The 12648-nt window shown below is 38.5% G+C and overlaps 1 protein-coding gene across 3 annotated transcripts in view; it reads right to left on the bottom strand.

Moving 5' to 3' along the window:
• SOCS5 (suppressor of cytokine signaling 5) overlaps positions 1–12648 on the bottom strand; it is a 77893-nt gene that overhangs the window by 11218 nt on the left and 54027 nt on the right. The window contains exons 1-2 of one of the 3 annotated variants that reach the window (XM_082671835.1): positions 10411–10537; positions 3663–7833 (exon numbers count right to left, since the gene is read on the bottom strand). In XM_082671835.1, the coding sequence (XP_082527961.1) occupies positions 6211–7821 (1611 nt within the window). In that variant the 5' untranslated portion in view covers positions 7822–7833; positions 10411–10537 and the 3' untranslated portion in view covers positions 3663–6210. Of the gene's footprint in view, positions 1–3662; positions 7834–10410; positions 10538–12648 lie in introns of those variants that run through there. The other 2 variants (XM_082671836.1, XM_082671834.1) reach the window with 2 other exon arrangements.

The raw sequence follows: 12648 nt of genomic DNA, 5'->3' as shown, positions 1-12648 counted from the left end.
TAGCTAAGAGTGATGAAGTTTTCCTTATTTAAATATTACTTTTTTGCATTAAAAATGTGCCTTTCAAAAATATACTACACATATTTAGTTTTATTTAAAACGAGAGGATACATATTCATATTAAATGGGAGATACTAGCTTGACTTTCTTATTATTTGCTTGAATTTGGAGAAATTATGACATAGTTAACTAACAATCTTCTAGGCAAGCAAACTGCTTGTTTTCCTTACCCCAAATTTTTGGTGCTATTTTTTTTCCCCCTTGTGTGGTTTCTTTCTGATGTGCTCCTCAGCTTAATTCCAGTGCTATCAATCTGACCCAGGCAAATTTCACAGGGCGTCCTTTCTCCAGTCTCTCCTGGTCATAATCCATTTTACAGCTGCTGGCAGAATTTCTAATTCTGCCTTGCTTATGAACCTAGATAAATTCAGACTCTTCAGTCTAGTATACTCAAATGCTACACTCAACAAATTCTTCTGCCACACCCTGCCCTCATCAGTTGTTACTTACCGCTACACTTCCACACCTGACTGCTCCATCATCCACTAAGTCAATTTCTTAAACGTTCTTGTGATGAAACAAATCTAAGGCACCGAATCACCGGGCCTCCACGTGGGTCACTTTTGTGTTTTTCCTTATCAAGCACGCAACCAGTTTTTGCTCAATTACTTTTTGCTTATTTTCATATATTCTCGTCATTACACATTTATATATTTGCCTCTGTCCCCATTAGTTTAAAAGTTCTATGAGATGAGGGTTCTCATCTTCTACTGAAATTTTATTTCAAGAAACCTTCAGTGACTGGGCCTTAGCAGTGTCCGTTACTCTATCCATTCAGTGACCTGTCTTAAAAGTCTCAAGAAACCTAGGTCCACACTGAATCAGGTAAAAAGTAAATTTGGAGCACATCTGAGTATACTCTCTAAAAGTGATTCAAGGCCTATAACTCTCTTCCTCCCTTGGTATGTTGTCATCTATCTGCATCCATATTGCATAAGCTTTCATCTTCTAATTGTTAGAAATGCATTAAAAATAGTGGAAGGGAATATAATAAATGTTAATAGCAGTTACCTCTGGAAGATTACAAAATGGGAGTTGAGAGGGTCAGGGTCGGGATTGGTGATGGTAGAGAAAATGATAATATGGACTTTTCCATGGTCCTGCTTCTTTATAATCTTCAGTATTTTCTAAGTATTCCATAATAAACTTGCATTTCTCATATAAAAATTTGTACTAAAAAAGATACACAAGCCAACTTGACATAGAAAACATGACAACCAATTTGACATGGATGAAGTTTTAAAACTGAGTGCAAGGCTTATGATTCCAGTATTTTAAAACTTTTTGAATGGCAAGTCCTCTATTGAAAGTAGATGGCTTTCAATGATACAGAATCTTGAATCGACAAACTAAGATAAATGCCGCCATAATTACTTCCCCCGAAGAAATACTTAACCCCCTGCAAAATCCCTAGCTGTCACCATCCTGTCCTATAGTTTTAAATATTATCCATATAGCAACTCCCCGTATTTTACTTTTTTCCCTTAACTCTACATTCATACATCTGTCTACCCAATGTCTGTCTCCATTGAGATAATAGGAATCTCAAATCTCAACAAAGCCAAGGCAAGATTTGATTTCAACCCTCCAATTTGCTCTTCCACTGTTGTTCTGAAATCTCAGCATCACCATCCTTTGCTCAAAATCGGACTCATCTTTGATTTCTTCTTTCTTCTTCACATCTAACCCATCACCAAATCCTGTCAGGTTTTTCCACCAAAAAACGCCTCCCTATGACTACCACTCCAGTCCAGGTTGTCACCATCTTGCACTTAGGAAACCACAACAGTCACCTTAATTTTGCCCCACTATAGCTTGTTCTCCATCTATTAAAGGGATATAAAGCAGACCATGTCACTCCCTTGCTTACCATCAGACTCAGAATAAAATTTAGATTCCTTACTTTGGGCCCATAGTCGCAAGTGATCAGGCCCTTGCCAATCTCTACAAACTTATCACCCACCATTCCTCACCACACTCACTGGACTTGTCTTACTGGCATTCTCTCTTTCAGTATAAAAGCTCACTCCTGCTTTGAGATCTTTAGTTTTGTTTCTTTCATTAAAATACTCTTTTCTTTGATCTTGGTGATCATCTTCTCATCACTCAAGGTCAGTGTTCTCCGGTGACCCTGTAACTTTGTCTTGTAACCCAATATATACCCATCACCTAATATATACCCATCACCTAATATATACCCAATATATACCCATCACCTAAAATGGTGACTGGCACATGGGTCTTCAATGAATATTTGTTGAATGAATGGCTGAAATGAGTCTATATTCAATCACGCTTCCTGGGCATGGAAACAGTTGTTCCAACTGATCCCTACTTTGAAAGGACAATCCCTCCATGCCCCACCCTCCAAAACAACAACCAACCACCTCCCACAGAAATCCCACCCCAAATCTCCTTAGAAATATACCACATTATAAAAGACTGTGTTCTCTATTGGCTGTTGCAAAAATATGAAACAAAACCTGAGCCTCACAGATATGTAGTTTTTATGCACCAAGCAGCATTGCCCCCTTTGGAAACGTTTCTCACCTTTAGTGTGCATGTTTACCTAATTTCATCTAGGTAAAACTGTTATGTGTTGCGGTACAGAATAAATGAAGGAACTGGTGTGATCTGTGGTGGTAACACACTCCCAGAGATAGATATAGGCTCTGCATCTTTCCTAGGAGAGTTCTGACTCACTCTAGACTCTTTGCCTCTACCAAAAAGGAACTTTAGAACTTTCTTTGCTACAAAAATAAGGGATCGAACATCAATCTCAATAAAACTTACCAAACTTGTATTTAGTGCCATGGAGCAAAGGAAGCTTAGGATGGAAAATGAATAGCAACCAGGTCAAAATGTCAAATAAAAATGTTCATAAACTTTGAATTTTGTCAAAATGAAGCTTAGAATTCAAGTATCAATTTTTATAGTTCAAGCCACTATAAATCTTATATAAACCTTCTCATGGACCATAGGAACACAGATCAGTTTGTGGAGTATGATTACTTGGGCTCAATTTTTGTCTAAAAAGTATAAATTTAATTATGACTCTTAGTAACTATATTTAAACCAAGCTGTTTCTTCAGAATTTTTTTTACTGTGTTTAGCCAGTAAAGAAAATACTAATGAATGCTTTCTCTTTTTAAGGTGACGGTATTACAAACAAGATTATAGTTGTAAGACTAAACTTCAGGTGCAGATAATCAAGTATGAATGGTACAAGGATAGTATATATATATATATATATATATATATATATATATATATATATAGAATAAGGCCTTTACATGATTTTGAATCAGATGGCAATATTAATGTTGAAATTAATAACAGCATAAATATATATATGTATATATATGCATATGTATATAGGGAGTGTGAATGAATGAATAAGTGAACGTAAGAATGAGAGTGGATATGAATCAGAGCAATCTTTCCTCGGGTTAAATTATAATTACTTCACTATGAAATGTCTAAACTTCTAAAGAATTTCCTAGTTCTCATTAAAACGCACTTCAAAAAGACCATGAAAACACAAATTTAGTTGACAGGCTACAACGGGATTCAGAAAAAGACACAGTGAATATAGACTTAGGTGCAGTTTCATGCTGGTGATTTTTCTTTTTTAAAATGTAAGCCACTAATTGTTTAAGAAAAAATTTTAAACCAAAAGTTGCATATTAATATTACACACAAACCGAAACATAAGTGACTTTTAGCACAGTAACATACATGCTTACATAAACTCAAATATTTACACATTTAAAACAATTTCCATTTAACATATGAAATTTCTGAAATACATAAAAGCATTAATACTTTCTATAAAACTACAATTAAAACATCAATTTGCTACAAGCATACAAAACATCAAGTGCTTTCTTGGAGTTTCAAGTTACCTCTTTAAAATAAGATCTTGCTTGCATATATAGTCTTTCTCCAATAATCAGTATGAACTTTTTTTCCCCAAGAGGTTTATTTTCCAGGTACATTATAAGCTCAAGAAAACGGACCCAACAATTATGCACTGTAATTATGTCATAACAACTTAATTGCACATAATGCTTTAAAGTAGGTTTGGATGAAGTTCTCAAACACTTTGGTATATGTTCTTCAGGGACTTCTATTGGAAACAACAGGAATTGTAAGTCCCTTCAATCCCCATTTTGCTTTAAAATGGACAAGTCTTTGGTTAAAGTTCTACATTTTGGGCATTTGTTGTTAATTAAAATGGTCCCCAAACCAATAAATGGTGATGTATTATTAGTTTACAAGACTTCGTTTAACTTGTTTCTGATGCAGTGGGAGGCTATAGATATTCATTTATTATAACATGTCATCGATAGTTTCAATCTTTCACTTATAAGCAGAGAAATCAATAGGTTTAGCCAGTATTTCTCTGTTCATTTTCTGTTATAATCTAAACTATACAGTAATTTGCAGTAACTATAGATACTGTGCCACAGTATATGTGATTATGATTGGAAAGATGTATAGAATTAAATTTAGAGTTAGCTTAGTTGGAATAAGTCAATATTAGACTGTTCAGTAATTCTGCATTAACTATAGTAGGTTGTCAGGTAATGCTTATTTAAAAACCCCAAACCATTCCATTTACAAGAGAAATTGTTGCAAATGTATAAAACAGCAGATATACAAGGAGAACACCAAACGTACTTTATTAGCACAAAAAAGCAGCCGTAACAAGGCACAGCAAGCAGAAACATACATTAGCAGTCAAAGGGTTAGTGTTGCATACAAATATAGCTTTTCTTTTTTGTGGCCTTGGTGATAGCCATTGGGATGTAAAAGAACTTTCTGTAGCAGCAGGTAAGGAAACTAAGGAGCACTCACCAGTGGTACAGAGCACGTTAACAAAAAGACAGAAGAATGGATTCGACTACTTTAGTGCAAAATGTCCAGGACGGAACTGTAAATTCAGTCCAATACTAAGAAGCAAACACTAGAACTTGGTATTACTTCCAAAATAGCTCACTCAAGTAGTATTGCATACTATTCTAAGTGACAAAAAGGTGCTAAGTAAAGTTATTTACAGATACAATGGTTGTACAGTACCTTTTAAATCAGCAATTTAGGTTTAAGATTTTTCCATTAAAAATTAAGTGCACTGAAATTCTATAACTTGTACTTAAGCAATTCAGCTATGAGAGTTTACAACAAAGAGATAAATACTGCCATCTAAATTATGAATTACAGTTTAACAATAATCTCAACAATCAGCAACCACTGTAGTATTATCTGACTTGTTTGGGTATCTTTTACTCTCATTTTCTTCATGGTTCACAAACTCATCACGGGCATAGAAAAAGATCCAACTTTAATGAATCAGCGATTTGACTGCACATGTCACCTTAAAAAAATCACACGCAGGCCTACTTTGCAGCAGCTATTCCCAATGTGTTATGTTAAAGCACTCATTAAAAAATGAATACTTAAGGCCTTAAATAAAATTCTAAATAAAATTCTACTACCAACTTTTCATAAGTCTGAAATTTTAAGAACTACTACTTAGAAAACTGGTTTACTTAACAGTACCTTTTGCAGAAGAGAAAAGGAGACTGACTATAAACTATATCAACACTTAAGTGAACTGCACTGCACTATGCCCTTGTGGCCAGAAAATTGCATTTTTTTCTAAAAGGAAGGCAGTCTTTATTTTTTGGACTTCCAAAGCTTGATTTATAGTAACTACAAACATCACTACTTTTGGAAGGTTATAGAAAAATTCTTAGAAAAAATAATAATTTCAAACATTAGTCACACTGTTGAAATACTCATCCAATATTAATAATTTGTTCTTCAGTAAGAAATAGAATTCTTCATAGCAAATGCCCCAGAGTTGCTTCACTCAGTTAACTACAGCCATTAAAAACCAAACTGTCAGCTAAATCGGCAGAATGTTTTTGTAGCCTTACCGAACACCTGTAGCTGTATCCTCTGTTGTCTCAATAGGCACCACGTTTATCTGAGTAAGTAACAGCAGATTGCACCTGACAAATACTAACACTAAGCTTACATACTGTACTGAAAAAAACCTAACACTGATATGTGTGCTTGCTAGAGGTGTACTGCCCGATGCACATAAAAGCAGATCTAGTTAATGCCCTTTGGGGACAGGAGGGTTTACTTTGCCTTGACTGGTTCTCGTTCTAGCCAGCGAACTCTAACTTTTTGTTTATAATGATACTCTTTTAAAAAATCCTGTAACATTGACGGTAAAGGGAGCCCATCAATTCCATCATACGTAGTGCATCTGCAGATGACTGCACGGCAGATGTACTGCAGGCTAAAAGGGAAAGTCCTATTTAGTGATATCGTAAGCAATGGTTCAAAAAACATGCAAGAACTGGGGTCTTTGTAATGTTCCAAAAGTCCTGTTACAGTGGAGGAGTGAAACACACACGGGTCGTGAGCATCAAAACTAAAGTTGTGATTCCACTGTTCAATTCGGGCATGCAGGGATCTGTTGTAGCGACGGAAGCTCACAGAGAAGAGGTAGTCCTCCTGTGCAGAGTCCCTGAGCAAAAATGTACCTTCAGGTTTCCCTTCCAGAAGGGCTTCTGCTTCGTAACGGTCCATCACTCCCCAGTAACAGGGATTACCTGTGATCTGAAGCAAATCCGGCACGAGGCAGTGTATGTAATCAATCTGTGTATGGACTTTCCAAGCTCCCTGTCTGCTAACGTGGGCATGGCTGTCTCCAGATACCTGACGTTGCTTCTGCCTCCGTGACTGCAAACACAGCGTGGTTGTGTCCTCTTCAGAGTCACAATTAGCTTGTGGAATTGCAGAATTGTCCCCATTTATTTCAGTCATTCCAGGAGCTAACTTTGGTCCCAGTTTATATAACGGGTTAACCTGTGCAGTGGCTTCAAACGTATGTATTTGTGCGTTGGGAGGGGGGTCAACCCCTTCTTCAATACTAAGCCGCCTTCTCTCTCGAAGCCTATCTTCTTCATCTTCTGTAGAAACCAAGGATGGATCAAATGTATCAAAAAATGTAGAATGTGGGCTCACAGGGGCTGTATGCTGTTTAATCAAATGCCATTTTTGGGCCAAATCCGAGCCAGCAGGAAAAGGGCATTTCTCAAGCATTAACTCAGAAAGGTGTATTTTTCTTTTATTAGAAAAGAGGGGCTTTGACTGCTTGTTGTAAGTTCTCATGGGAAAACACAAGCCCACAGTATCCTGCAACCTCTGTCTCAGAGAGCGACTTCCTACGGCTCTGCTGGAAACGCTGTCCATGTCGTGCACAGAGCTTACACCATATCGCCTCTCTCTCCTTTGAAGTCCACTTCGAGTTCTACCAAACTTTTTATCGGTATCTAGTGAACTCTGTGTCTTTGTAGAACAGGAATGTTTCTTCTTCCCACCCCAAGGAGCATGTCGAGAGTAGGAATCTCTTCTTGCAAGTCTTGTTCCTGGGGTGACACATGAGTCATTATCCTTTTCAATGCTTATTTCAACAATCTGAGGAATTTCAGTGGCACAGTTTCGGTTTCTCCTTGAAGAATTCTTTGAAGGGCTTAACCCCAGTTGTAAGGCAACATTTTCTCTTAAGGGACTGCTTTGTTGCTGAGGAGCTGAGTCTCCTATACTGATGTTTTTGTCTTTGACAGACAAACATCTGTTGGAGTTCATATCCACATTTTCACTACGGCTTCCTCCCTCATGACTGAAGAGATTCTGACACCTGTATTTGAAGTTATTCCACATTTTCTCCACTTTATCCATTGATTATAAGACCTAAAGACAAAAACAGGAAAAGGAGAAAATAAGTTAATCAAAGTTGTGTGTGAAAACAGAAAAGGCAGTAAGTACCCACCCCCCTTCTTCTGATTGGAAATTTCAGGGGTTCTGGTCAGAAATTCAGCTTACATTGCCCTGCTAAGGTGATGAGGCTCTTACAGTGTCTGGCAGCTGTAAGGCCAGCAGGCCCTTCTGTGGCACTATCATTCAAGCTAGTCCTCGCTATCCACGTCCTTTCAGATAGAATACTCAGAACTTGGGGGAAAGGAAACAAACCCTTAAACTCTGGTTTTTTTCCTATGCATCGACCTAATTTCATTATGACATTGATTTCTGTCTCCTTTCTTTGAATAATTTAGGTACTGCCTCAAATATTACAAAGGGAAAGTATGTTCTGTATTGTTGAAAGGTATCGGCATTCAACTTCTCAAAAGTGATAATCAGGGCCACATTTCTGTAATGCATTAGTTCAAAAACCTTTAAGTAGTAATCTTACCAATTTCACTTACCAACTAACTGCCGCTCTACTCATCTGGCAGTCTAAACCTTACAGGTCAATCACCTGTAAAAATTCCATATCTGCCCTCCTCGCCCTATGACATAACAAATTTTATCCATGATTTTGAAGAAGCAGTTTAAGTATAATGGAAAATAGGAGAAAATAAAATAAAATTTAGGTTTAAATGGAAGATGTCTTTAAGCTTCCCAATTCTTAACCCTGGAAGAGCTTGAAAATAACAGTAATAGAAAAAAAGTTATGATACTTTAGTAAATAAAAAACAAAAAATATGCAATTTGGCATCTTTATTCTTACTCCTTTAAAAAAAATCTAGGGCTTCCCTGGTGGCGCATTGGTTGGGAGTCCACCTGCCGATGCAGGGGACACGGGTTTGTGCCCCGGTCCGGGAAGATCCCACATGCCGCGGAGCGGCTGGGCCCGTGAGCCATGGCCGCTGAGCCTGCGCGTCCGGAGCCTGTGCTCCGCAACGGGAGAGGCCACAGCAGTGAGAGGCCCGCGTACTGCAAAAAAAAAAAAAAAAAAAAAAAAAAAAAATCTAAAGCAGTTTATGGCACTTTATAATTGAGTTATTTTAAGACTACAGCATTTATAGGCACACTGTCTCATTCAGTAACCTAAAAGTCAACATTAGATGAAATGGAAAAGCCTAAACTTAAAATTCAACTAGTTTTGTCACAACATGACAGCCAGAAGTTTTTAAAAAGTGTTCTTTTTCTATTACTATGTCACTAGGTACTATTCTGCACAGTTTAAAATCAGTATCGGAAAACTATCTGAGTTGTTTCTTATAGTGGTGAGAGTCATTACAGCTGATCCTTCCATAACTGACTAATCCTCTTTGTCAGAAATACCTGTATTTTTCAAGAAGCTGAGTAGGATCAAGAAAAATAAAGAATAAACTTTCTTAAGATGAGTTACATATCTTCCCTTTAGTTTCTTACATAAAGGGCTCTTGGACTAGTGACAATGCCAACATAGAGAATTTATGTCTATAAAATCATAAATTGTACTTTCAGATTCTTCTTTACTAAAAGCATACTGTTAAGTGGTATATATTCTAATAAAATCTGTTAGATGGAACTGTTAAATCTTATTAAACTCTGTCAGAACATTCTGTCTCTTCCTCCTTGCAAAAAAATTTTTTTGTAAGCCTTTTTTGAGGCTTACACCATTTGAGCTTAACATGCCTGTTGTTATCACTTACTGTTTTTTTATATTAAGATTTCACTCATAGCCCTGTTATTTTTAGGACTAATTCCTGCTACATTCCTGTTGACTCCAAAATTTGTAGATCTACTCTTCTGATACCCTGGTCCCTTCTAGCCTGGCTTCCTTCTCATTTCTTTGAGTTGCTTTTTATTTTTACCTAATTCATACATTTGTAGTTCCAAAGGTCAAATACTACTACGAGGCTTATAACAAAAAAGAGCATTGCCTGCAACATCCTCTCCATTCCTGATTCCCACTCCCAGGGAATCAAGGAAAATTACTTTGAATTCTGTTAGCTGTTTCTTGCTGCTATTTTCCTCATTGTTTCTAGATAACATGTTCATATTGCTATTGGTTGATAATATTCTATTGGGTGATGGAAATAACTTACCCCCCAAACTTTGAGGGTATTATTCTACTGTTGGCTAGTGGCTTCAACATGGCTGTTGAAAAGTCTAATATCACACCAATTCCCAGTCTTCTGTATGTGACCTGTTTTTATTTCGTGAAAAATTGTACCTCTTCTTTTTCTCCTTAGTGTGGGGCCTTTTCTACACTCGTTGTGCCAGGCCCTTTCAGTGTCTTTTTATTCCCCCACCTTCCCTCCCTCCCTCCTGACAAATCCTTTTCATTAGACACTCGACCACTTAGATTCATTCATCTTTTGATTATCATATATCTTCAGGATTGCATTTCTTTTCATTTTCTATTGGTAGATTTCTTTGGTATTACTTTCTAACAGTTCTCTTGCAGTTACAATTCTTCCTATCACAGTTTTAATTTCCAAGACCATTTTCTTGTTCTCTGAATGTTTTTTAAAATAATAGATTTATTTATTTATTTACTTTTGGCTGCGTTGGGTCTTTGTTTCTGCGTGCAGGCTTTCTCTAGTTGTGGCGAGCGGGGGTTACTCTTCATTGCGGTGTGTGGGCTTCTCATTGTGGTGGCTTCTCTTGTTGCGGAGCACGGGCTCTAGGCGTGCGGGCTTCAGTAGTTGTGGTGCGCAGGCTCAGCAGTTGTGGCTCACGGGCTCTAGAGCACAGGCTCAGTAGTTGTGGCGCATGGGCTTAGTTGCTCCGCAGCATGTGGGATCTTCCCGGACCAGGGCTCGAACTCGTGTCCCCTGCATTGGCAGGCAGATTCTTAACCACTGCGCCACCAGGGAAGTCCTGAATGTTCTTTTTAATAGCATCCTATTCTAGCTTCTTGGATATAATATCTCATTTCTCTACAGATACAAAGTGTAAAATGTTTTTTTAACATTTTAAATATTTTTATCTCTTCTTAGTACCTTATTTTTTTCTCCTTAAATCTTTAGGTCTCTGTTTTTTACTTCAGAGGCTTTCCGCAAGTGTCTGATGATGCATCACCACTGACATGCTGATCAGAAGCTCTGTCCACTTGGGGAGGTGGGGGTGAGTGGGCGGTGCTTGTCAACTGGCTTTATTATAAGGTGATGAGACAATGAGTTGGTTTTTTATTAGGGAATCCTCAGAAGTTAGCATCTCTAAACCTTGTCTCCTGGCTGCTCATCCCAGAGAGAAATGCTCCAATCTCCTGTCTGGGGCATAGACACCTGACTGCCACGCTCTGAGAACAGGGAAAAGGGAATGGTGAGGTCTTAACCTCAACATTCAGACTTCTGCTTAGTCCCTGTTTTTCAAAAGTTGTCCTTATTTTCACAAGATATCCCTTCAGTTACAAATAACTTCTTAGATTAAATTTCTCCCAGCTCTAACCTCTTGTTTTATCCAAGGTAAAGGAACAATCGTTTCCAGGCTGCTCAGGGTGAAGGAGGACACATGGGAGACTGATACACAGACTTCCCACCGTTCCTGTTTTCAGCTCCATACTCCACCCTTACCTTCTGAGGTAACTAGTTCCTTGAATTTCTGAGCCAGCAGCATAAACTGGGTTGCTTCTTTTTTTTTTTTTTTTTTTGCGGTACGCGGGCCTCTCACTGCCGTGGCCCCTCCGTTGCGGAGCACAGGCTCCGGACGCACAGGCTCAGCGGCCATGGCTCACGGGCCCAGCCGCTCCGCGGCATGTGGGATCTTCCCAGACCGGGACACGAACCCGTGTCCCCTGCATCGGCAGGCGGACTCTCAACCACTGCGCCACCAGGGAAGCCCTGAGTTGCTTCTTTTTAACATCAGGTTTTTAGATCAGCTTTCTCAGTTCTGCTAATTTCTACAAACCTGCTTCTATCAAAAACCTGTTGACCAATCAGGCCTACTTCTGTCTCCTCTCATTTGCTTTCTACTTGTGATTTATGCCTTCTATTTTTTTTATTCCTTTCATTTCAGTGGGGTTCTAGGAGGGCGTAAAGATAAAATGCCAAAGTTCAATCTGACATATTTAACTGGAAAGTCCCCCTTTCGCTGTTAAAGAGAGTGAATGGTCCTGCACAGAAAATCCCCCACCCAGATTAATGATTTCTTCCAAACAGAGAAAGAGCAAATTTTTCTGGGATGAGGGAATCCATACAATAATAATGCTGGCTGTAAAATATAATCACCTGGATGTAACTGGAAAAATATACAGCTTTTTAAACTGTACACAGGCCCCCTCCCAAGAAATTCTGATTCAGCTGGCCTGGAGTTGGGCCTGGACACTGCTATTTTTTATAAGCTCTCTGAGTGATTCTAGAGCAGTGTAAAAAAGCCACTGGCCTAGGGTAGCCTGGTCAGAGGCTCCAATGGTAGCTGTGAAAGAGACAAGTAAAAGGACACTGCTCTGTAGTGGTTGGTGGCATGTGAATAGTACTAAATAAACTACCTACCACAATCTTATCACTGTTTCCTTTTTTTATTTTTGCCATGTATCCAAGAGGCCTGCAGAATCTTAGGAGGAACTGTCTAGAACAGTGCCTCTTAAATTATATGTAGTGAAGAGCCAGTTTCTTTTTAACTTCACAGACTGATTCTTTTGTAAGATATAATAATAAATTGCTTAAAAAATGAAGTGTAGGGGCTTCCCTGGTGGCGCAGTGGTTGAGAGTCCGCCTGCTGATGCAGGGGACACGGGTTCGTGCCCCGGTCCAGGAAGATCCCACATGCCGCGGAGCGGCTGGGCCCGCGTGC

This window comes from Grampus griseus (assembly GCF_964374135.1).
Source record: "Grampus griseus genome assembly, chromosome: 15".
Classification (NCBI taxonomy): Eukaryota; Metazoa; Chordata; class Mammalia; order Artiodactyla; family Delphinidae; genus Grampus; species Grampus griseus.
Note: the sequence above shows the minus strand (reverse complement) of the source record. Positions and strands in the feature narration are given on the sequence as shown.